At 35.2% G+C, this 24,738-nt stretch overlaps 2 protein-coding genes across 6 annotated transcripts in view; one reads left to right on the top strand and one right to left on the bottom strand.

Moving 5' to 3' along the window:
- CENPU (centromere protein U) overlaps nt 1-10,993 on the top strand; it is a 47,869-nt gene extending 36,876 nt beyond the window's left edge. Inside the window, exons 8-13 of the mRNA XM_063077204.1 lie at nt 2,114-2,222; nt 4,965-5,043; nt 5,266-5,313; nt 6,585-6,646; nt 8,547-8,703; nt 10,784-10,993. Coding sequence (XP_062933274.1) covers nt 2,114-2,222; nt 4,965-5,043; nt 5,266-5,313; nt 6,585-6,646; nt 8,547-8,703; nt 10,784-10,897 — 569 coding nt within the window. The 3' untranslated portion in view covers nt 10,898-10,993. The remainder of the gene's footprint in view (nt 1-2,113; nt 2,223-4,964; nt 5,044-5,265; nt 5,314-6,584; nt 6,647-8,546; nt 8,704-10,783) is intronic.
- A 378-nt stretch (nt 10,994-11,371) lies between these two features.
- The window catches only part of PRIMPOL (primase and DNA directed polymerase), a 37,089-nt gene continuing 23,722 nt past the window's right edge, over nt 11,372-24,738 (bottom strand). For 4 of the 5 annotated variants that reach the window (XM_063077199.1, XM_063077198.1, XM_063077201.1 and 1 more), the window contains 7 exons: nt 22,789-22,951; nt 20,698-20,786; nt 18,821-18,910; nt 18,635-18,743; nt 14,179-14,261; nt 14,051-14,097; nt 11,372-11,787 (listed from right to left, as the gene is read on the bottom strand). In XM_063077199.1, coding sequence (XP_062933269.1) covers nt 11,530-11,787; nt 14,051-14,097; nt 14,179-14,261; nt 18,635-18,743; nt 18,821-18,910; nt 20,698-20,786; nt 22,789-22,951 — 839 coding nt within the window. In that variant the 3' untranslated portion in view covers nt 11,372-11,529. The remainder of the gene's footprint in view (nt 11,788-14,050; nt 14,098-14,178; nt 14,262-18,634; nt 18,744-18,820; nt 18,911-20,697; nt 20,787-22,788; nt 22,952-24,738) is intronic. The other variant, XM_063077200.1, reaches the window with a different exon arrangement.

Raw genomic sequence — 24,738 nt, 5'->3', positions numbered from 1 at the left:
TCAGGTCAGTGTGAATCTGGAGATGATCTCTCAGTCAGTATACTTATTGGTTTTGCAGGATTAAATAAGGAATTAATTATGGAGGAAGAGTGGACTGTTCTGCTTATGGCTGATATTAATATTATACAGAAGATTTGGATATTCATTAGGAATTTACTAGTAATAACACTTTACAAATGTATATTAGTTTATAGTTTTTGCAAATGCAAAACTATAGATATTTTCTGAGTTGAGTCCCACAGCAAAATAAAAGCCATGATATATTTTATTTCTTTCATTTACTGTTGAGGAAATCGGGCTTCTGGAAGGTTAAATGACTGGCCTAAGATCTCATGACTAGTTAGAAAGAAGTTCATACCAGAATCTAAGCCTTCAGATTCCTAGTCCAGTGTATTACAACAACTATTTAAATGAAAACACTGCATAATCTTGATGTATTTTACAAGTGGCCTATCAGATAGACTAAAATTCAAGAAACAGCTAACAGAGGAGTTTTATCTATGGTAGTGCTGGATAATAGGAAACTATTGGACTTCCAATCAAGATGGTAGAATAGACAGTTCCCAGTGTCACCCTCTCCCACAATCAACCAATTTACAACTATTAAAGAGCAATGACTGCCAAGCCGGGGCCACTAGAGCTCAGGGGAAGAGGAGGAGAGACTTATGGAATTCATGAAGGCAGGAGAAGCCAAGATGAGAGAGAGAAAGGATTGTTCCGACTGTTTGAAGCCCCGATCACTTCAAGGCTGGCCCTGGTGAGCATACGGAACAATAGGTGGCAAAAGCCACGGCTCTGTCCTTCATATGAAGTTGCCTGGATGCTGCAGGGGAGAAGAGGGCCTTGGTGGCCCCCAGACCATCAAGACCACTGACAGGGTTCTCATGGACCCACATAGGAGCGAGGAACCACAATAACTGAAAAAAGCCACTCAGAGGCTAGTGAGTCATCACAAGGGACTGGCGTACAGCCCATCTCGTGGGAAGCGGGGGTGGGGGGAGACAGGCCACCGGGGGAACACTGGGGCACAGCAAGGACAGCTGATCTGCCTTCCAGTCAGCACAGGCCCACTCAGTGGAGACTTGTCAGGAATACAGAACTGCAGGGGGTGCAGTTTGTTGATAAGACTCAGGCCCAGACCAGAGTTTCCACACAACCCAGATGTACTGGACCTCACAAGACCCAGAAGTGCTTACAAGGTCAACAGTTAAAATGTGAGCTGCACAAAAAGCCTTCTCCAGAGAATCAGCAACAATGTAGCAATTTAGCTCAACCACACAGCTCAAGTGCTGGTCCCTACAGGAAGTTCCCCCATTTTAGATGTAAGCAAAAGACAACAAATTAGTTCCAGTGCAGAGTTTAAGTGGTGGGAACAGCAAATAATCCAACACAGAACTGAAAGAAAAAAACAAAAAACCCACGGAACGAAGTTCAGATATTAACCAGTAAAGGTCTTAACACCGCCAAAGGACACCTATAAAACCTAGAAAGACTGGAAGCCCCCCAAGCTCCAAGCTGGGCTAGGGGGCATGCCCCCACAACATCTGCATCCAGCCCAGCAACTACCACCAGGCTGCTGCCAGAAGTGCCCTGGACTCCCAAGCTGGGGCAGTTTGGGGCCGAGGGCCTCAGCCATGCCCTCTGACATCTGCATCCAGCCCATGATGACCACTGAGCTGCCAGAAGGAAGGGCTCCCTGCTGGAATGAGGAGGGAGCCATGAGCCTCAACCATACCCCCCCAACCTCTCCCCCCACCCAACTGCTCCACAACAACATCTTACAATGTAAAAAAAAAATAAATTTTTTTAAGAAAGTAATAGACTATTAAATAAAGGCACAGCAAGGAAATTAAAAGGCAGCAATGCTTTTGGTTACTCCAGCAGAAATGGAAGAATCAACAAGAAAGCAGTTAAAGAGTGACAGTATAGATAGGGGTTTGTGAGACTGCACTGGGATAGGAAGAAGTGAGTACGTCTCCTCCATGTGATTCTTCAGCTATAGCTATCTGTGGCAGTTGGGTGGGACTATTTTTGTTTCAGGCTTTCAGAAAACTGGATGTAGAGCCAATTTTGAATAATCAGTATTTTAAATTAACTTCTCTTAATATTCTAGATTTTTCCAACAGTGTGCATCTTTGGTGTCTAAAAGAAAAGAAAATCAGTGACATCATGGAGTTAGATGTTGTTCTGTCTGCATTTGAGAAAACCGTCCTGGACTATAAGTAAGTCTTTGTATGTTGTGATATATGTACCTAATAAATTTCCCTCAAAGGCCACTTTTGCTCAGTCCACAGTTTTTGATATTTTGTATTTTCATCATTACTATATTTTAGATATTTTTTCATTATAATTTTTGTCTTAATCCTTTGAATTATTAACAGTATATTTTTATATGTCCAAATATGTGACTTTTTATATTAATCTTATATCTTAAATACGTTGTAGTCAAAGTTTATGGTCTAGTGATACCTATTTTTTTAAAATTTGAGGCTTTTATGACTTAGCACATGATCTATGTGGGATTTCTAATTATTGGATCTAGGTAGACTCTCTATCAGATCTATGTGGAATCCATAATTATTCCATTTTTTTTGGTACTTCTATCAATTTGTGCTATTATATTTAGAGACTATTTAATTTCTTTTACTTCCAACCCTTGCGTGACCTTAAACTTTAATGTTTCTGGTAAATCTTTTTTAAATCCAATGCATCGATCCATTAACATTTACTGTAGTTATCAGTATATTTGGAACAATATATTGTTTTTACTTCTTTAATTTTTTTGTTCTACTTTTCGATATTTTTAATCCTTTTTAACTTAAAAAATGGTATTTATAACACCCAACTTTTAATATTAGAACTTTGGCACGCTCTGTCCCTTCCTCTTCTCTCCATTTTCCCCACTCCAAACCCTATCATGTTTGTAATACCTGGAGACTTTTAATACTGGAATAAAATAGAAAAAAAATCCCCTTTTTGTCTTGTGTGCGTGCGTGTGTGTCTGTGTCTGTGTCTCTTTTTAAAACAACAAAATTTGCTAAGGTATTTGATTATCTTCATGTATTTTCTTGCAACATCCTGTAGGTATGTCTTTTTTCATTTAAGTACTTTATCCAACACTTCACTGTGGCTCTTTGTTGCAAAGCCTCTAAACCCTTCTGATTATTTTGATTATATCCTTGAATTTGAATGACAATTTAATTGGATAGAATAATATTCTAGATTCTAAATTATTTTCTTAAATACTTTGGAAGCACTACTCCTTTACATCTGATACTGCTTTTGGAAAATCTCCCTGTCTGATTCTTGCTTGTTTATATATTCTGTTTTCTCTGTAAACTTTTAGAACATCTTTTTCTTTGATATTCTTAAATTTCACTATATTGGGTCTGACATTTTCATTGTAAGGTTCTTTTTTTTAATTCCAAGATTAAAAATATTTTTCTCCTAATTTTCATTATTGTTTGCTATATCATTGTCCTTCATTCACTGGGAGATTACCTAAATCTAGAAACTGGAAATTTTGCTTATTTCTCACATATATCCAATTTTGCCATTTATCCCATCTGTTGAATTCTTTAGCTATTTTAGTCTTTATATCTAATATTTCTGCTTGGTTCTTTTTTGTGTCTTGTATTCATGTTTTATATTGCTAATATCTTTCTTAGCGAGAGTACTACAAAAAGTTGATGAAAAAAATAGAATTAAATGATAACATAAATCTTTCCATGGACTTTTTGAAGACCTCTCATAGTTGTTAGGCTAGTTTCAAATTACTGGATCATCTATTCTAAAATATCTGCTTCTGATGGCATCTCTGATATGTATTTTCCTTTTGAAATGTATTAGCTGTGTTCCTCCAGTGTCTTATTATTCTAACCCATGAGCTTTTTTCCCCTGGGGCTGTCATCTTCTCTGTCAAACAGTGTATATAGAGGAAGGCCACAGCGTAGTCCTTGTCAGCTCCTGTGAGTGCACGGGATGGGAGTGGGTGAGCCCTAGGGTGGGAGGCCTCTGTCACTCATCTCACAAAATAACCTTTCAGGTCAGGACTTCACCCTGTGCTTTCACAGAGAAGTAGCATTGAGAGTAGATATACTCTTTGGATTATCATTCTTCATCCTGGGGGTTTGGCAGGGGAAGGGTGAGGAAACAGCTGCTCAAAGTCAGTCAGTCTCCACCTGTTTTTCTCCAGGTTACACAAGCACAGTGCTGGTTTTACTCTTGATGACACAGGAATGAGGTCTGAGCTACTGCAGGTGTCAGTGGTGGGGAAGAAGCAGGAGTCAGCCTCCAGCAGCTCCATTTCTGTCCTGGGCCACAGCCACCACTCCTCACACCAATTCACCCTTTTAGACAGACCCTCCCTCGGAGGGGTGTTTCACAGCTTTCTTCTTTTTCTTTGGGGGGGGTTCCCCTTGTAGTTCTTATGGGGTGATCTTGGCCACCAGATCACTTCTCCCTGATGTCAGGGACTGAACCGGTTTGGGTCAGCTTTATAGTTTCTGAAGAACCGGATAGCTGATATGTCTGTCTACTCATTGGTTAGTCCACATGTTACACAGGTATTCCTCCAGTTGCTAATAGGCAAGGAGGGAGGAGATAAAGACTGCTGGTCTTCAAATCAGGTGGTAGGAAAAGACTGGGATTGGCTATGAGCATTTCCATTATCACTTGGAACCACCTTTGATCTTGGCCAGTGTCAAGGATTTAAGATGACCTTATACCAGTGGGCTTAAGGAAAAATATTTCAATTCTTTTTGTTTGTTGATGTTGAGACATGTTTCCAGTATTTAAAGCCTGAGAAAGGACTGCAGGCTGAACATTGACATATTAGATATTTAAAATGGTATATGCCAAATTGTGTGTCTATGTATGTTTATGGGCTAAGCAAATGAAACACACTTTTCAAAATCCGTTATGGTACCTAGTTTGATCTTTTGTCTTTTTTAACTCTTCTACAGGCAAAGAATAGAATCTAGAATTTGTAAGGAAGCTGTCAACAAATTTTACTTTGATATTAAAAAAGAACTCATCAAAATGGTATGTTCTCTGACATAAATATGTTGGTCTAAATTTTTTTTAACCCTGAGGCGGCACACTGTTGTCTTAGGAAAGTTTTCATTTGCTGGCAATATGGTAATAAACTCATTAGAATTACCCATATTTCACATACTGTTTTTAAACTAAATGTGATATATGTGAAACTAATTAACATTTAATTTTAGAAAATGCATGCAAATATTTATTTTTTATTTTGTGTAGCTTAAAGAAGTCCAGATGTTGAAAAATCTGAAAAGGAAGAATGCTAAGGTAAATCACTTACGTGATTAGAGTAATGTAGTCATACATATATTAACATATGTAGAGTTAAGTAAGGACTTGACTCTAGGTTCTGTAACCTTTAGAATTTGCATAATATTTTTTTATCTTTTTAGTCAGGCTTTTATTTGGTTGATCTTGTGGCTGATTTGGAAACTACTGTTAATGCAAGCTCAGGAATGGGGATCCTAGTAACCTTGTTTCCTAAACCTGTCCAAGTGTCAAAAAAATCGTTTCTGTGATCTAAGAAATGTAAAGCTTTTTTTAATGTCCCAAAGTTAGCCTAAAAATGGCTATCAAGTCTAAAATGACCATTTATGTGGATAAGTTTTAAGTAATGTATATTTATTGCTTTTGTGGATGCCAAAAAACAAAACTTTTTAGAACAAAGAATTGTCCCAGGTAAAAAGCCTGGGAATAATACTGGGGTTAGGGGTCACGAGACCTCATTTTCTAGTCCTGATTCTCCTACTTCAGTGTTGTTCTCCTACTTCAGTGTTGTACCACCTTGAAAACTGTAAACCACTAGGCAAGCAATGGGAAACAAGCCAGTAAACATCAGACCTTCTTTCCGCATCTGTAAATGGTTGGACCAAATGACCTCAGCAGTTCTAGCTCTAAACTTGTGTTAACCCAGGAGTGGAAGGCCAGCCTCCACTTCTACATTTAGTATAAAAATGGACTTGTGATCACTGGAAGGAAAATGTATTTCAAGCCTTTGGGATTTTTTGGTTTTGTTTTTCTTTCAGTTTCAATCTCTTATTCGTAATTTCTGCATTGCGTGGAAGTAGGAACATTATGAATGTGGAACAGTGGAATATTAGGTAGTCACTAAAAGTGATGGCTGAGATAGTAAAATTTATTATATTGAAATACTCTTCTTAAAATGCAAAGTGGATCACAACAGTCCCCTGCCTCAATATTTTCCTAGTACACCTAGATAAAACCTAAAAGTCCTTATTTGATAGATCATAGGGTCTAGTAATGATCTGATCCCACCTTCCTCTTCAGAGTCATCCTGAAGTAGATAGCATCACTATTCTTTTTCATGTTCTCTGTTCTTTTCCTTTATAGCACATATCACAGGTTACAATTACATATTGTTTATACATAATGTCTGTCTTCCCTATTAGACCAGAGTTCCATGATGACAAGAATTGGGTCTGTCTTGTTTCTCACTGTACTCCAATACCTGGCACAGCATATGTGGCAGTACTCAAATATTTACAAAATTAATTTAACAAAGAAATTATTGTATTTAGATGATTTCAGACATTGAAAAGAAAAGGCAGCGTTTAATTGAAGTCCAAGGTGAACTGCTTCGGTAAGATAAAATCGCGTTTGAGAATTTACCTAGGATATAATTATGGTGTGTCATTGGGGGAGTCATATTTGCTTCTGTGTCATATTAAAACTCCAGGTTATCTTTGAGCTTGGATGCTTAGTGAAAGTAGGTTATGCTGCCTAGTTGCAGAACCCTGTAGCAAAGGAGAATTCACCACTGATCTCTCAACAGATCTCTTAGCCTAACTAGAGATTTAATGCATAGATTCTAAAATTAGACTGCCTGGGTTTGAATCCAGGCTCTGCCACTTACTGGCTTTGCAACCTTGGGCAAGTTACTTAGTTCCCTCTTCTGTATACAGGCATAATAATGATACCTACACCTCATAGTGTATTGTGGGAATTGTAAATATACAGAAAGTGCTTCACAGTGCCTGGCATACAGTTAGTGCTGTGTAAGTGTTAATGGGTTTATTTATGTTGTTATTGTTATTGGAGTGGCACTCATATGAATCCATTCCCAAGTGTTGGGCCAAGATAACTAACCATGCTTTGAGGTCAGGGCCATCCCCATCGTCTGGTTAGGAAGACTGGAGCACACATCAGCCCAAAAGTATTTTTTTGGTGCTTTTTGAGGCCAGGACTGTTGTGTGTGCTGGAAGCTTGGTAGTGAAGCAGTATCAGATATGCTCTCTGCTTTTAAGGAGCTTTAAAATAGCTTGAGAAAGAAAGTGATATTATCAGAAACGACAGTCTATAATTAAGTACTAAGTTTTAAAGAAGAGACTGGCAGAGGAATTTAAAAGGAGAAATTGGTTGTCTAGTCGATTGGTTTGCAAATCTAGTCTATGGACAGGTTCTGGCCCATGGTCAAGTTTTCGTTGGTCCAGGCCAAAATAAGAAAATTGAAGGTAATACAATAATGATAGCTAACAGGGCTGGCTGGTTAGCTCAGTTGGTTAGTGTGCTGCTGCTAACACCAAGATCCAGGGTTCGATACCTGTACCAAAAACAAACGAAAATTAATGATAGCTAACATGTAAAACCTTCGTATGTAGCAGGTCACCTTCCTCAACACTTGTATATTAACTCACTAATCGCCATCATAATCCTGTGAGGTAGGTTATTGTAACTATATAGTAAGGCTCTGCTTTGTTATACTTCTCATCAATGTGAGACCACTCAGACATGACTGCCTTCTTTTGTTCCTTTTTTTATAAGTTGCAAAGTATATTTTGAAAGGCATAGTAAGAAAAAAGTGTGATATATCATTATTTTAACTTTACATATGAGAAACCTAAGGCACAGGGAGGTAACGTACCCACTAGGAAGTGGAGGAGCCAGGATCTGCTGTCAACAGACTCCCAAACCTGCACTGCTGACCACCATCCTGCAAGCTCATTAGTGAGTTTTCCAGAATGCTGTATTTGTCCAATGTAAAGAGCTGTTAAAAAGGACTTTTATAAAATTATATTACAGGATAGTTTTTTTAATCTTTATAAGGCAAAATTTAAAAATTAGCCTTTCCGCCTCCTTTTTATTATTGCCCAAGGTCACGTACTTTTTATCTAGTCACTGTTATAGTTTTTCCACTGGTTTTAGTAGACCTTGGAAAGTGGACAAGATTTTGATAAGAGTCGGGGCAACGGGAAAGCTTTTTGTTAATGGTTTTCCTGTTAAACTGCAGTTTCTGGCTTCTCCTGCCTGAGGTTCTAAAATGTTAGCCAGTATACATTCTAATTCAGTAGTTCCCAAGACTTGAATGACTTGATGAATTTTAGCATATACCCCCTGGTTTTTAATACTTCATTCAGTATACTTACATATTAAGTCTAATACACTATGGGCTGTTACACTTTATTATGTCATTTACTTTTGGGAAAATATTTGTTTTTGTTTTAGGTTCTAATATTTTCCCAACATATTTATTTTTGTTTTAGGTTAGAACCACAGCTGAAACAACTGCAAACAAAGTATGATGAACTTCAGGAGAGAAAGTCTTCCCTTAGGAATACAGCATATTTCTTATCTAATTTAAAACAGCTTTATCAAGATTACTCAGATGTTCGCAAGAAAGAACCAAACGTAAAGGAAAAGGTAACTTTGATTTTTACTCTTTACTGTGCTTCATAAGATGATAGAGGGCATTTGTATGCTAGAGTTCCAGAAGCTTTGAGGAAAAATAAATGTAGATACATTATAAAGTCCCAAGACAGCGTCACTGAAAATCAGTGAATATTTATTGTGTCATCACTGTTTTTAGCTACTTAATGAAGGTTAGAGGTATAGAGAAAAATCCAGAGTCACTGATTTTTTTTTAAAGGTATTTACACTTCAGAGAACCGAATTTCTTCAAGAGAAGTGTATATTCTGTGTACAAATCTTAATTAAGCAAGCATGCTCTACTTTATTGTAATTTTAACCAATATTAGACCACTCAGACATGTTATAAGACCAGCTCCTCTTTTGTTCTTTGTCTAGCCCATGTTCATAATATCTTGTATCTGAAAAACAAGCCATTATCCCGTATGTGAGCGCCATACTCTAGTCAACTGAGCTAACCAGCCAGCCCTTTCATTATCCCATGTAAAATGGTAGCTGTGATTTTAGAAGTTGAGAAACATAAAAAAGGCATATAGTAAGAAAAAATATGGTATGTTATTGTTTTAATAAACTTTATGGTTGCTTCTGGATTTTTACTGCAAACTTTGCTACTGGTATGACATCCAGCTCAGATTAATAGAAATGTTTAAATTATAGAAAAAAATTTACATATTTGTATACCCTAATACGATTTCATATATAAGGTATACATAAATCTTATGATCAGATTTGTATTTTTCACTTCTAAATTCAATTTTAAGGTTTTGATACTGAGCTGAGTTAATTCTCCTGAGCCTAAGGTTTGTTTATACATTAAGGAATCTGGAAATAGAATATTTTTTAAAGTTTTTTTTTTTTTAATGTACCTAACTACTAGTCTAAAGCTTATTATTTGGCGTTGGGGATTTGGTTGCTAAATTTGGAGATACTAATAGTAACATTCACTTTTAATTCACAAAATTCACTGAGATTTTGCGACTCTGCCTTGTGTGGAATACATCACTCTTATGAATGTCCTGTTCTTTGTGTGCCCTCAGTGCCTTTTTGTACTCATATTGTAGCATCTGTCCTTTTTGCCTTGTAGTATGTAGATGTTTGAGTATGTCTTCACCTCTTTTTCTAAACTAAACATCTAGCAGCAAATGGGAGTTCTTCCCCTTCACCCCTCCCTGAAGGCAGGTGCCCATGGTGTCTTGAACACATTAGGCTCTCAAATATTTGTTAAATTGAATTCTCTAGTAATACGTTAAATTGTATGCTGGAAATTTTTCCATTATAATGTGGTAATCATAGCCTGAGACCTTTTCTGCTCAGTTTTCATTACTAAGGAAATAAACTTGAAAACATGTTATTAAACAGCAAATTATCAAAAGTATGATAAAGTTTTGTAAGAGTCATTTAATCACTTACTCATAGATACAATTTGCAAAAGGAAGTTTAGCTTTGCTAGTTTTTTCAAAATTTTAAGTTGGATTTTGTGTTCTATCTTATGTTAGGCTTGTATTCTAATTTTGTCTTTAATCAGTAAGTACATTTGGATTGGCAACCTTTAAGACACTTAATTGATCCTCCCAATAGATAATTTTTCTACATGCAGATTTTGGCAGGGTTTTTTTGTGAATTTTTATGGGCCTGGTGTTCTATTCCATCAGTTCTTGCAGTAAAAGTAAGCCTGCCTTACAGTTTTTTGTGTTTTAAAGTAGACGTGAGATCAAGCAGACCCCCACACAGCACTAGCAGACTTGCCCAAACCAAATCTTGACCTGTCCCAGGCATAATTTTCTGTTTTAATAACTTACATGCCACCATTCTTTGAACCAGGTGGTCTTCTGGGATGAGAGAACAGTTCATGTTTTGCAGAGCAGTTCCCTTGCAACTTTATATGATCAATTATGTCCTCAGGAAATGAATTTAAACCAATATTTTAATTGTCCTCTTTTAAAAATGAACGGAGTGGCTAATAGAAAGCTCTGTCAAAATTGGCATTGGTCATAAGATTGAGATATGTAAAGACAGATTATAAAAGTTTTTGATATTTGATTTTTGATATTTTAAATAAATTTTCTTTCAACAGTATGATTCATCCAGCCTTCCAGCTCTGTTATTTAAAGCAAGAACCCTTTTGGGAGCTGAAAACCATCTGCAAAACATCAACCATCAATTAGAAAAGCTCCTTGACCAGGAATGAGAAGACCAGCCTACTAAAATGTGCCTATCTAGTCTGTTATCTTCTGAAACTGTACTTTTGTAAATAAAAATCTTTTCACAAAAAGTATTGTCAAAATTCACCAGAATTTAATATATTTTGTCATTCAAATTAAATGACTGAACAGTGTTAAATGGCAGCAGTTTGATTGTCTATAATCATCTTTTCTGGTTAGTGTCTTAAGTAATAAATTTTAGGGCTGGCTGGCTAGCTCACTTGGTTAGAGTGTGGTGTTGATAACACCATGGTCAAGGGTTCAGATCCCATATCAACCAGCTGCTAAAAAAATAATAGTTTTAAAATGGTGACACCTTATGTTAATCAGCTACGGATATTATGTTTCAGCCTATAAATAAACTTGAAAAGTAAAGTTGATGTGAACAGACTAATTTTGGTTAATTAGGAGATTTCTACTGAATTTAACCAAAGTTACTCCAAAGTTATTTTCAATAAAACTGGTTTACTTAAGTAAAAAAACACAAATTGGAAAACAAAGTGATAAGACTAAGTTGATGTAAACTGGCTTATTAATAAGTTACTATAACTTAATGTTATCAAATCTTACAGACCGGGCAAATTACAGCCTGGTTATGTAAGTGTTCATAGTTAATTAGCTACTCTTGTAACACTTCTATAATTAGTTCATCAGGAATTTCATCTGCTGCACTATTGTAACTGAGAAGACTGTTCTCTGCAGCTTCAGCTAATTCAGCATCTTCACTAGCTTCTAAAAAATAAGCGTCGTCAATGCCGTTATCCCAGTCAGCATCAGAAGATACACCTGTTGACAACATACTAGGTGACAGTTTATGAGGATTCTTGGTTTCGTTGTTGCTAGTTTCATCTGCTTCATCTGTTGTAAGCTCTTCTTCCTTTATTTCATTGGTGAAGGGTGAGGGAGAGAGTGAGATAGGAAAATAAAGGTTATTTAGTCAGAATGTGTGATGAGTTCACCATATACTTAATCTATGTTGAATTACGGTAATAAGTTAATGACCAGTTCTTCATCAGATATTAAAATGAATATGCTGGATGAATACTGTCTTCAATATAGTCACCATGGGAATAAATACATTAATTCAAATGTTGCTGCCATTGCAGCTCAGGCACTCTTGAGACTCCATATTTGGAAGTGCTTGCAGTTCTGTGGCACATGCTTTGCAGTAGCCCTGTACAGGGCTAGAGCAAGGGTAGACTTAATTTTTTAACAAATAGATGGTCCAGCTGAAGACAAATTGGAAAATACATCTGTTATCTTGACAACAGATTTATTTCCCTGGTTTATAAAGTATTTAAAAACTTAATGTGGATTGAAAAACAGTTTTGGGACAACTGTCAAAATATGACTATAGATGGTATATTAGATAATATAGTATATCAGTATTAAGTTTCCTGAATTTAGTAATTTTGCCATAGCTACATAAGAATGTCCTTATTATTCTTCAGCTATAGGCTTAAATATTAAGAGATGAAGGGTTTTGATGTCGGCAACTTATTCTCAAGAGATTCATCAAAAATAACAATGCGTATGTGCACAGAAGGGGGAGAAGACAAATGTGGCCAAGTGTTAACAAACAGTAAACCTAGCTGAATGACAGGAGAGTGCCTTATTCCTGTGCCACATTTGTATAAGTTAGAAATTTTAAAAGAAAAATTTTCAGTCAGTAAGATGATCAATACAATAGAAAAGCAGTTAAATAACACTGGTAATTTAGTTTAAAATGCTAAGAAAAAAATGAAACAAAATGATAAAATGTTGTGTTAAAACTTAAGTGACAGTTTCATGAGTGTTCATTATACTGTTTTTATCTTTTATTATTTTAAACAATCAAAATTATATCCAAGTAGTGGTAATACTGACATTAGAAGTACATGGCATTTTGGCATGTGAGGTATTACTGGGTAAACAGAAAAAAATCCACTGAAACCACAAACATCAAAACACTCCAAACTGACAAGGGTAATACATTCCTCCTCCTCTTAGAGATTGTTTTTAAAAATCTAATTTGTTCTTGGTTATTTCAAAACACCTTTTTACCTTGTAGTCTGAATATTTATAGAATATGGCTATCATTTTATTATGTCCAGCTCCTATAGATCTAAAATGTGATTTCTACCATTTCAAACTTGGATGTATAAGTTTTTTTAGAAGACATTTTTAAGTCAGATTGAACATACCACGTTGAGTTTTTCTAGAATATGAACTCAAGCTGTTGTTCAGCTTGTAGCAGGTAACTTTTATTCTAACCATAATGCTATAAGGAAAAGGCTGATCAATGAGACCAAAAAAGTGAAAAAATGCAAAATGACAAAAAGTACTTCAAGTTCTTGCAAAATATTAAGACATTATAGAAAAACGGATAGAGGACAGGCACAGTCAATTCATAACAGAAATACAAACTAAATCTTAAAAAAGTTCAACTTCATTAATAAATACACATTATAACTGAAATACCTGGATTTCTCAGCACCGTGAGCAACAGAGCTGGGGAAGTTGCTGCCTGGAGGATTCTCTACCCTCCACCTTCCTTCCTCTACTCTCCAGCTTTCTGCCCCAGCCCTTTGCCTGGCCACCCTTGCTTTAGGTATGCCAGGATCTGCCATCCCCTTGGGATTTTTATTCTCCTCTTCTGTGGCCTGGTGGCCAAAGCCGCTTCTCCCTTCAGGGGCCCCTGCCCAGCAGATGCTTCTACCCATGGTAGATGCACAGCTGCCTATGATGAACTTTGGCTCCCTGCCGCCAGCACCACCTGCCCCCAAATTAAAACTGCATAGACCCTTTGACACAGTTCTACTTCCAGAAATTCATCATACAGATACAGTTGTTCAAAGAAACACAAATCTGGGTATTTTGGTTTACCTTGTAGAGCAAAAAATGAGAAACTTCTTAAATGTCTGGGACTGGTTAAGTAAATTGATTATACAATATCTTATGCAGCAGTGAAAAAGAATGAAGTGCATATTATCAGCTATGCGCTGAGATGGGAAAATTGCTACAATATATTCCCGAGTGAAAACAGGGTCCCAAGCATTGTGTTTGAAAGCTGTCTGGGCTCATTTGGATACTGCTCATATCTCATTCATGCTATTCAAGAACTAATTAGTAATGAGAAAGACACTAAAAACTGCACTTACCTCTTTGAAAAGAAACAGAAGACATACTTCAGCAGGTAATGGAAAACCTGAGTCAGAAAAATAATAAAACTATTTTATACAGATATCTAATTTTTATTTTGTGTCAAATATAAAAATTAATAACTCACACTCAGATTTGAAGTTTTCTGCTTTACATACAGGATCATGACATTTTTGATACCAAACTTCATTTTTCAGATCAACCAGAATCCTTTATGCAAAAAAAATATATATATATATATATAAGTACACAGACGGGAGGAAGCAAAATCCAACTATATGCTGTTGACAAGAGACAGGCCTAAGACAAGGATGGAAAAAAGTTAAAAAGTAAAAGGATAAAAATAGATACACACCAACCAAAAGAAAACTGATTGCCAAAAATATCACACAAAATGAACTTCAGGGCAAAAAAGTAGATATTGACAAAAGCCCCGACCCCTGCCAAAGACATAATAACTCAATGTGAATCCACCAAATAATATAACTTTAAGATATTCTTATGTGAGCAAAAATTGACAGAACTACAAGGATAAACAAATCTGCCATAAATCATTATTTTTAAAAATGTATTCTCTCGGTATTTTATAGATCAAATAACCACCACAAATTCAGTAAGAATAAGAAAATATGAATGACAAAAAGCAAGTAACAAGTTTGACCTAATAGGTATATATGAAGAAGCTCTTTATAATCATAGAAAACAGTAAAAATTGACTCCATGCTAACTATAATGTGAATCTCATCAGATTTAGAAGTATGAGTTCACACAGAACACATTCTCTGACTACAAAGCAAATTTTAGAAATAAAAAGATAGCTAATAGAAACCCATAATTTGAAAATTAAAAACATTTCTAAATAACCAATGGCTCGAGGAAAAATGGAAATTATAAATGCTTAGACCTGAATGGAACTGAAAATACTACATATTAAAATAAGTGAAATGCAGCTAACATGATCGTTAGAGGGAAATTTAGTCTTAATTCCAAACTTTAGCTTATATTCCAATAGAAGAATGGCTGAAGATAAATGAATTAGTAACTAAACTGGTAAATGAACAAAAGAATAAACCCTAACAAAATAAAAGGCATAGGGGCTGGCCAGTTAGCTCAGTTGGTTAAGAGCATGTTGCTGTTAAAACCAATGTCAAGGGTTCAGATCCCCATACCGACCAGCCACCAAAAATAAAGACATAAAGAACAAAAACTAAAAATAATCAACAATGCCAAAATTTAATATCTAGTGAAGTTATTGCAAGATAGATTAAAAAATAAAGCAAAGACATAAATGTAATTAGAAATGCAGCATGTACTAAAAATATAAGAATATTATGAAGAACTTTAGCCATTAATTTTGAAAACCTTGGTAAAATTGACAAAGTACTAGATAAAAATATACCAAACTAAGTAAACTTAAAAAGTAACAGAAAACTGGGGCTAGCCGGTTAGCTCCATTGGTTAGAGCGTGGTGCTGAGAACACCAAAGTCCAGGGTTTGATCCCTGTACTGGCCAATGGCCAAAAAAAAGTAACAAACGTAAACAACCCTATAATCACTAAAAAAAAAAATCCTTAAAAATTTGATTAAGTGGTTTAAAATCTTCCCACATTTCACAGAAAAGGAAACATAAAATGGTAACATTCCTTGTGGTAGTTGTGGGGAGTGGGGTGCAGTGTAGGAAGGTGTACCCAAAGAGAAAAAGGCAGGTGGGTTGGACTAATCTTCTCATAAACATTCCAATAATAGACTTCCTCATAAACAGACTAATGCTGTAGTTCCCAAACTGTACACTAAAGTGCCCCAGGGCACACTGTAGGATATTTATATCTTTCTAGGAAACACAGTAATACTTGACATTTGTCAAGCACCCGGGAAACAACTTGCTTACAGTTCACATCTTCAATTTATTACATCGCATTTCATTCCTTTCAATGATGTCCTGTCTTTGTAGAGCTGGGGGATTTTTGGTGGTGATTGTGTTAAAAATTATGGTCAACATCAATGCGGAACAAGATATAAGCTGGGGGTGGTGGTGTCCAATCTCATTCCAACGTTTTAGAGGTTATGCAGTACCCAAAAGGGCATAAATCCCATTAATAAGTAATAGTATTTAAGAATGAAATAAACATACTATTTTCTTTCAATTTATGAATATTATTTTTCAAACAGCTACTAAATTGTTAGGACATAAATACTTAGCAAGTTGTTTGAAGGTAACTTTTGGCCTCGGAGAAAATGTAAAAAATGTACTAAGACCCTAGGGGCACCATAAACCAAGAAAATCTGGGAACCACTGGACCAAAAGCTAGAACAGTCCTTATCTAAAGAATGCACTTTTCAGGATGCTTCTGATTTTAGGATTGCAGATGGTAAATAAATCTAGACTCTATGGATTTATGAGGTATGGCTCCCTATGAGATCTGTCACCCATGCTATGCAACTACATGAGTACAAAATGCACACGTTTCATAACCTCAGTGCTTCCTGCTGTGTGTGGTGATTGCTCACTTCTGCCTTGGGTTTCAATCAGACTCAAGAGAGCACCTAGTACAGGAAGGACCTGGGGAGCCATGCCAGATATCCCCTGCCTTGCTCTGATTTACCTGTCCCTTTTCATTCCTTGTATCCTTAATATTATTAGTAAAGCTTGATGTTGGGTAAAATCTCTGATTCCTGTGAGTGTGATTTGACAGTCCAATCCTCAACTTCATCAGTCATCAGGAAAATTCTGATGAAACCCAAAATATCATTTTGTACCTACCAGATTAGCAAAACAAATTTTTAAAACCTAGCAATACTAAAGCATTGGTGAGAAAAATGGAGCTGTAGAAGGTCTCAATTAGCCATTTGGGAAAATTTATTATCTAGTAAGATTAAATATGTACATATTCTATGACACAAGAATTCCACTTTTGGATATATACTTTGAGGAACTCTTGCACATGTGTACTAGGTGATATGTACAAGAAGGTTCATAGCTTCATGGTTCACAATGGCAACCCAAATGTCCATCGTATGACAACAGATAAACTGTAGAATATTCCTGTTTATATAATGGCATACTGTACAGTAATGAAAAAAAAAATCAATAGCTTCATGCTACATCATGGATGAACCTCACAAATACAATGCTAACCAAAGACCAAGTGAAATGGTGCAATTCAAAAACATGTAAACAAAACAGTACATTGTTTAGGGATACAAACATACATGGAAAAAAATCATGAAGAAAGCAAGGGAAAGGTGAACACAAAATCCAGGATTATGGCTGTTATCTCTGAGGGAAAGAGAAGAGGAAGAAATTGGGGTTGAGCCCACAAGGTGCTTCTTAAGGTTTGGTCAAGTTCTGTTTCTTAAGGTGGGTGGTGGTTATGACAAGTGGTCATTTTAGTGTTAGTCTCTATATGTATTAGATATTTCACAGTTAAAAAACAGAATAGATTATGCATACATAATACAACTTGGTATGATCATCACTGATAATAATTTTTTGGTAAATTTATACACATAGAAAAAAAATTAGAATGATATGCCAAAATGATAACTATATTTCTCACTGGGTTGTGAGACTACGGGTGAGCATGTCCTTTGTGTTTTTTTGTTTTGTTTTATGTTACAGATGTGTGTATTGAGCATATAATTTTTGAAGGTTTTTTTTTAATGAATTAATCTAAGTAAATCAAGTATAGCATTAAATCACATTACCCAACACATTTCCCAGCTTTTCAGCAAAAGTTCATGATCATTTTCCCATATCTAACACACGTGATGTACATGCTTGGTTATATAGGAGTCTCAGCTTTGACATTAAATATCAAACAAGCACAGTGTGAATAACACCAAGGTCACAGGTTCAGATCCCCATACTGCCCAGCTGCCAGAAACAAGCAAACAAAATATATGAAACAAAAATATCTCTCATATCATAACTGATAACCACTGGGTTTCTATTTTATCCCTAGTCTAACCATATCCCTTTATTATTTAAAATTCTATTTTTGGTTTTACTTCATCCTTTACTTCCTCTCCTTTTGTCAGGGGCATTTTAAAGAAAATTTCTAAAGCAGGGCCTGACATATACAGCAAGCATTCAATAAATCAGTTCCCTTCAATAACATGCTTTGTTTTGAACAAGTTAATATAACCTCCAACTCCTAACACTAACAAGAGTTTCCTTCTTGCCAAAACGTGCCCAGTTTCAATGTAGATCCCACAAGGTGTCAAGGGCCAATGGCAACAGAACAGGAGGAACACGTTTCCATCATCATCATCTGTTCACCTGCCTTCCGCCTTCTTCCTTCCAGCCCCACTCAATTCTCGCTTAGACTCCTCACCATCAGCGAAGGGTTATTTTATCAAATAAAGTACAAATGAAGCTGATGTGCTAGAAGCAATGTAATAATTTAGATATTCAAATATTATAAAACACTAACCAAATACAACAAATACAAATGTAATTACAATTAAATTTATTACAAAAACAAAATAATTTTTATATTCTCAACTTCATTTAAAAATTGTAAATATTTAAAATATAATATTGATTAAATACATATGAATCATTGTTAAACAACATTACTTACATGATATTATTACTTTTGTGGGCTCTTCCAATGTTTTCACACCAGCGATATTTAGAAATATCATAAACCAGTAGTTCTTCTAGGAAAAAGTAGTTCCAACGCCGAATTCCTAAAATGCAAACAATGCTTCTAAAGGTACTATTACTCTATCATGTGACAGTTAATAAAGAGTAAGATTAGCTTTACCTCCTTTAATGCCGTTTCTATTCACCAAAGAAAGAACAAAACGATCAACTTCAGGGTAGGGAGAACACTGAAAACCGTCAGTCATTTCTACTACAATAGAGAGAAAAGTTATAATAGCTAAAAATTGAGAAATTAAAGTTTGATTAAGTGTTTAGTACAACTATGAGTTCTAACCCCCCCCCAGCATTTTTTTCTTTTCTTTTTTTGCAATTTACCTTTCCATCTGTTCATGGGTTTTTGTTACCCTACAAGGAAGCAGATAAAATGAGAACCTCTCCATTAGGTCAAATGTTAACTAATTTCCATAAAAAGCATTTGAAATAATTTCAACTGCTTTCTTCATTTTGCAAAATGAAAAGCAGCCCCTCATGTCCATGAGTTGGCCTCACTCTATCAGCGAGGCCTTGGTGTTGCTAGGAGCTGTCCTGGCACGCATACCTCAGCCTTGGCATTCTCCTACGGAACATAAACGATTTCACAGAACTTTCAACATCAGATAAGGCAACTATGTGATCACGAAGATTCAAGACAAAAATAAGACCACTCTATAATCATGTCTGAACACAGACAAAACATGAACATTTTCCAAATCAAAAAATAACTGAACACCCCACTATCCTGGCTAATATAAGTAGCTGCGGCTGCAATCGCTGCCTCAGTCTCCCTCTAGTCTGCCTTCCTTCTAGATAAGATTTATGAAGATAACTAATCATAGAATTGTCCCTGAATACACCCATTTCAGAACAAACCCACACTTCCTTGAATACTCCCCCAAATCACCTAATCCAAGCCCAAATCCTGTACGTCCTTTCTAACATCTTCTCATGGTGCGTATCCTCCATCGCTTCAACAAGCAATAAACGCTGCCTGCTCACACACGTGTGTTCCCCATGGTCGTCCGCTGGAGGGCACGGACAATCCAACTACATTTTGTATCTGAGAATCTACTGTAATAATTTAGAATGACCTTATTTAAAATCTCATTTAATTTTTAAAGACAGAAAAATCTAGTTTTCTTAAAAGAAAGTCTATATTTCACCTACAAAAGTAACATATAAAAATGGAGAATTTTTGCAAAATGTATTAATGTAAAAATGAGAGAAATAAACTCCAAATTAATATCTATGAAAACATATTAACCAACCAGAAGAAAATAAACATATAAGAAAATGTTATCCATATTTTTTAATAAGTTTATGATCATCCCAGACATATAATTTTAGAGCCTACTTTTTCTCTTAACATCCTAAATGGGTATTTTCCATGTTATATAGGCTTTATAAATTTAAATTTAATGGTTACAGAGTATTTCATAGTATATAACCAATCCAACTTTGTTGTACATTTAGATCATTTTCAGCTTCTCACTATTACAAATAACAATATACCAAAATATGTGTATAAAAATGTTTTCTGGAGTGTTTATGTAAGAAATCTTAGAAGAAAACTACATGTTCTTTGGTTCAGGAATTATGATAGAGCCATACCATGAAAAACCAGTGCAAACAGGAAGAGAACGAGGAAGGTCTCCCTACACTGGGAGAAGCTCGGCTGGGTTAAATAGGAAACGATTTTAGTGGTTATCTGTCTTTGATTGTGGACACAAAGGTGAAAGAGGACTTTTAGTTTTTATATGTGGTTATTTTATACAAAAAACCTCAACATTATTTTGTATTTTTTTGAAAAACACCATAAAATGAAAAGTAGTGAATACTACTTTAATAAACATCTTTTTTGCACTTTTTTCCATTTTGGATAGAAACACAGAAGAAGTTTTCAATGATCAGTGAATATGAATACTTAAGATGTAAGATTTTAAAGGCAAAATATATTCTGTATCCTTAAATTTTGATAGCAAATTGTTTTATTAAAATTACCTGAAGAACTGGTACTATTAAAGCTCTCAACTCGCTTTCCTTTATTCTGAGATATGTCACATGTAAGAATTCGTAAAGTATCTGAGAATCTGAAGAAGAAAATATATAAAAGAAAGTAACATTATATTAGAAGTAAAGAGACATGGCTACAGAAAGGAAACTGAATTCCAAATAGTTCCATATTAAAATCCTTTGTTGAACAGATCATTGTTCTAGGACATTTATGCCACATTTGCCCACAAAAGCACCAATCATACCCATGTACAAAAGAGTATGATTTGTCAATTAAAGAAAATAAAAATGTTTTAAAAAGAGTAGGCTGGTGATCATTTGAAATATTTCCCTCAATTAGAGTGAATCAGAGGACTCTAGGACTGCTGAAGCAATAGAATGAAGTATAATTCTACTGCCCAAACATACAGAGCCTTTGGAAATTTTGCTACAATTATTTATTGATTTGTTTGTTTACTTATTATTTCATTTGGTGGCTGGTTGGTATGGGGATCCAAACCTCGGTGTTGTAACACCATGCTATCACCAACTAAGCTAAGAGCCAGCCCTTGTTACAGTAACTTAAAAAGTGTAAATAATAGAAATAAAGAAGAGAGATGAAAGCAAAGGGAAAAACTGATTAAAATTAACTGAAAGAAAAGGTACATTCATAATCAGAAAGAATTTAGCATTTATTTCAGGAAGTCAAATACCTGGTATTTACTTGGATACACAAAAGACAATTAAGGTAACCCTATTCAGTAGAAGAGCCTCCACTTCTGTAAGATTAATACTGAAACTGCAAAAGAAATGGGATCTGGTATCAGGAGATTACCTGCCCCTCAGGCTATATTAAAGGCTAACTATGTAGCTTTTCCCAGGCATGGTAAAAAGAATGTGACTTTATTGTGGTGCCAACAACAGCAGGCAGCAAGCTGCACGATTTTTACACTCCTACTATATATACTACTGCTGCAATCTCAGGTAATACTACTACTCCCAAGTAATCCCAAGTAACATCTACTGAGCAGATGCCATGTGCTGGGCACCACTGTAAATGTTTTATGTGTAAAGTTCTAACTTCTTAATCTTCCCAACAACTCCATAAGAAAGGTGTTTTTATTATTTCCATTTTAGAAGTAAAGAAACTAAGACTTTGACCTTATTTCTGAGATATGTTATTAGAGGAACTCAAAGAGCATAGAGACACATGAAGAAAACCAATCCATCTTCCCACCCTCTGGGGAATGGCCGTTAACTGTCTGTCCTGACACCACTTCCTACAGTAATATGTTTTTAATATTTATTATTAAAATTAATTTCTATGGAATTTTTCCTTGAAATTATATTTAGGGAAGGCAAAGAGAAAAGAATGATAACAAGTTGATGGCAATTTAGTCTAATCCTTAACATGTTTTGGGTGAACAATTTTGTCAGCCCAGAAAAAAGCAGAATGAAGACAAATATTTCTGCTAAAAGATGACTTTCACTCTTTTCAGAAATGACCAAAATATGGAAATGTAAAGGTTCAAAAGAACTGACAATAAATTAGAATATTTCAATATAATGGAAAATTATACAGGCATTATAAGTTTTATTTGCAATTAACTATTGGCAAGTTACTATTAACTTGGAAAATATTCATGACATAATGTTAAGTAGAAAGAACAGGTAACATAACCATATAATGACCTCAAAAATATTTTTTGAGTAAAGAAGCTATGTAAATTATATGAATATATGTACATATGTGCATATATGAAAATAAGACATTAACAGTAATTATATTTCCAAGCACAATATATAAGTAGTAGTATTTTCTTCTTTATAGAAGTGATAATCATTTTAGAAAAACTTTGAAATACATAAACTACAATCATAAAAAAATAAAGTGACAACTAAGTAGTTAAAAAATGTCTTTTACTATTATTTTTCAGTTAATGGAGAAAAGAGAACAATTAACCTAGAATTTTAAGAACTGCCTTTCTTTTCCTTAAAGTAGAATAAATTTACACAATTCACATTTTAATAATATACAATACCATTCACGGTTTAATAAATATTTATGAATACACAATGGTTTAATTCTGTACTACACACCTGACATTGCTGACCAAAGAAGAGAGAAAATATTGGTTTTCTTCAGAAATATTTTTTGGCTCTGTAGGAAAAAATTTGTTATCTTCAGCAACCTCCAAAGCCACGCTCTTTCCTCTTTTTGATGATTTATACAGCCGAAAATTTCTATTTCTTGTATAAACTCCTACATCAAAAATTAATACATATGAATGCATGTTTTCAGTGATAAGTTTACATTTAGCAACCATTGTTTTATAATATTACTGTAAGAAACAATTATATTCTACATATAGCTGTTAAACAAAATTAAAGCAATAGATAAATTAAAGTTAATTGGAGCTGACATGAAAGATTGCCACATCCAGAAATAGCACTGGAGCAATTGGAGCAATTCTCCAATTGAAAACAAATAGAAAGGCCGGGACAAAAGTATTAGAAATAAAAAGTTTGAGACTATTGGAGAGCTTCTAAGGCAGTGAGAATTTGTGGTGAAATATCCCAAAGAAAAGGAAAGCATCAAGAAAACCCTCCAAATAGCTAGAATGTATCTACCCAAAGATGTCCAAGATTTCTATTCAGAAAATTATAAACATTATTGAGAGAAATTAGAGAACACCTAAGTAAATGGAGGGACATACCATGTGCATGGATTGGAAAACTCAATACTATAAAAATGTTAATTCTCCCCAAGTTGATCTATAGATTCAATGTAATCCAAACTGAAACTCGAGCAAGATTTATGTGTTTGTGTAAACTGGAAAATTGATCCTAAAATTTAAATGGAAGTACAAAAGGTCAAGAATAGCCAAGAAATTTCAAAGAACAAAGTTGGAGGACTCATTTTACTGAATATGAAGACTTACAACAAAACTACATTAATTAAGACTGTGTGGTATTGGCACATGAAAAGATCGATAGAATGCTGTAACAGGACAGAGTCCAGAAGCAGACCGAAACATAGACGGACACATCGTGTATGGCAACGGTGGCAGTGCTGAGCAGCAGGAAGAGACAATTATTTCAATGGTGCTGACACAACCAGATATCCACATTGGAAAAAATGAATCTTCTCCAGGTTCATCCATGTTGGAGAAGATGTTAAGTGAAATAAGCCACGCACAGAAAGAGAAATACAGCCTGTCATCACTCATAAGTGGGAGCTAATGAATAAATAAATAAGAAAGGAAAGTAGGAAGGAAAGAAAGAAAACAAAAGAAAGAAATCACAAAAGTACATTGAACTTTCAAAAGGAGAGAACAGTACTGTGGTTATTAGAAGTGGGAAGGGGGGTTAAGCAAGAAATTGGTTAAAGCTCACAGAGGATGTTTTGTAAAGATGAAGATACTAACTATCCTGATGTGATCATCACATATTGTACACAGGTACTGATATTCAACTCTGTACCCCACAAATACGTATAATCAATTATGTTTCAATAAAAAAGAAAAAATGAATCTTGACTTCTCTTCACCCAATAAGCAAAAATTCATTCCAAGTGGCTTGTAGACCTAAATATAAAAGGTAAAACAATAAGGCTTCTAGAAAATAAGCAAGATAAGTAGAATATCTTCATGAACTTGAGTAGGAGTTCATGAAGGAGTAGGAGTTAAATTTCTTTAACGAGATACAAGAAACACTAACCACAGAGGAAAACGCTGATAAAGCAGACTACTACTACTACTTAAAGTTAACTTTTATTCATCAAAGACACCCTTAAGAGGTGAAAAGGCAAGCCACAAGCACATACCTTATGATTCCAATGACAAGAAGTTCAAAAATAGGCAAAACTGAGACTCAGTGTTAATGGACAGAACAGCGGTTACCTCTGGGGAGGAGAATGGGGGTGGAGGGCCTGACTGGAAGCGGCATGGAGGAGGTTATGGGGCCCTGGTAATCTATTCCTTGTCTTGGGTGGTGTGGTGACAAGGGGTGTTCATTTTGTAATAATTCACTGACCTAGGCACTCATGAA

This window comes from Cynocephalus volans, chromosome 13 (assembly GCF_027409185.1).
Source record: "Cynocephalus volans isolate mCynVol1 chromosome 13, mCynVol1.pri, whole genome shotgun sequence".
Taxonomy (NCBI): Eukaryota; Metazoa; Chordata; class Mammalia; order Dermoptera; family Cynocephalidae; genus Cynocephalus; species Cynocephalus volans.
This window is presented reverse-complemented; position numbering and strand designations above follow the sequence as displayed.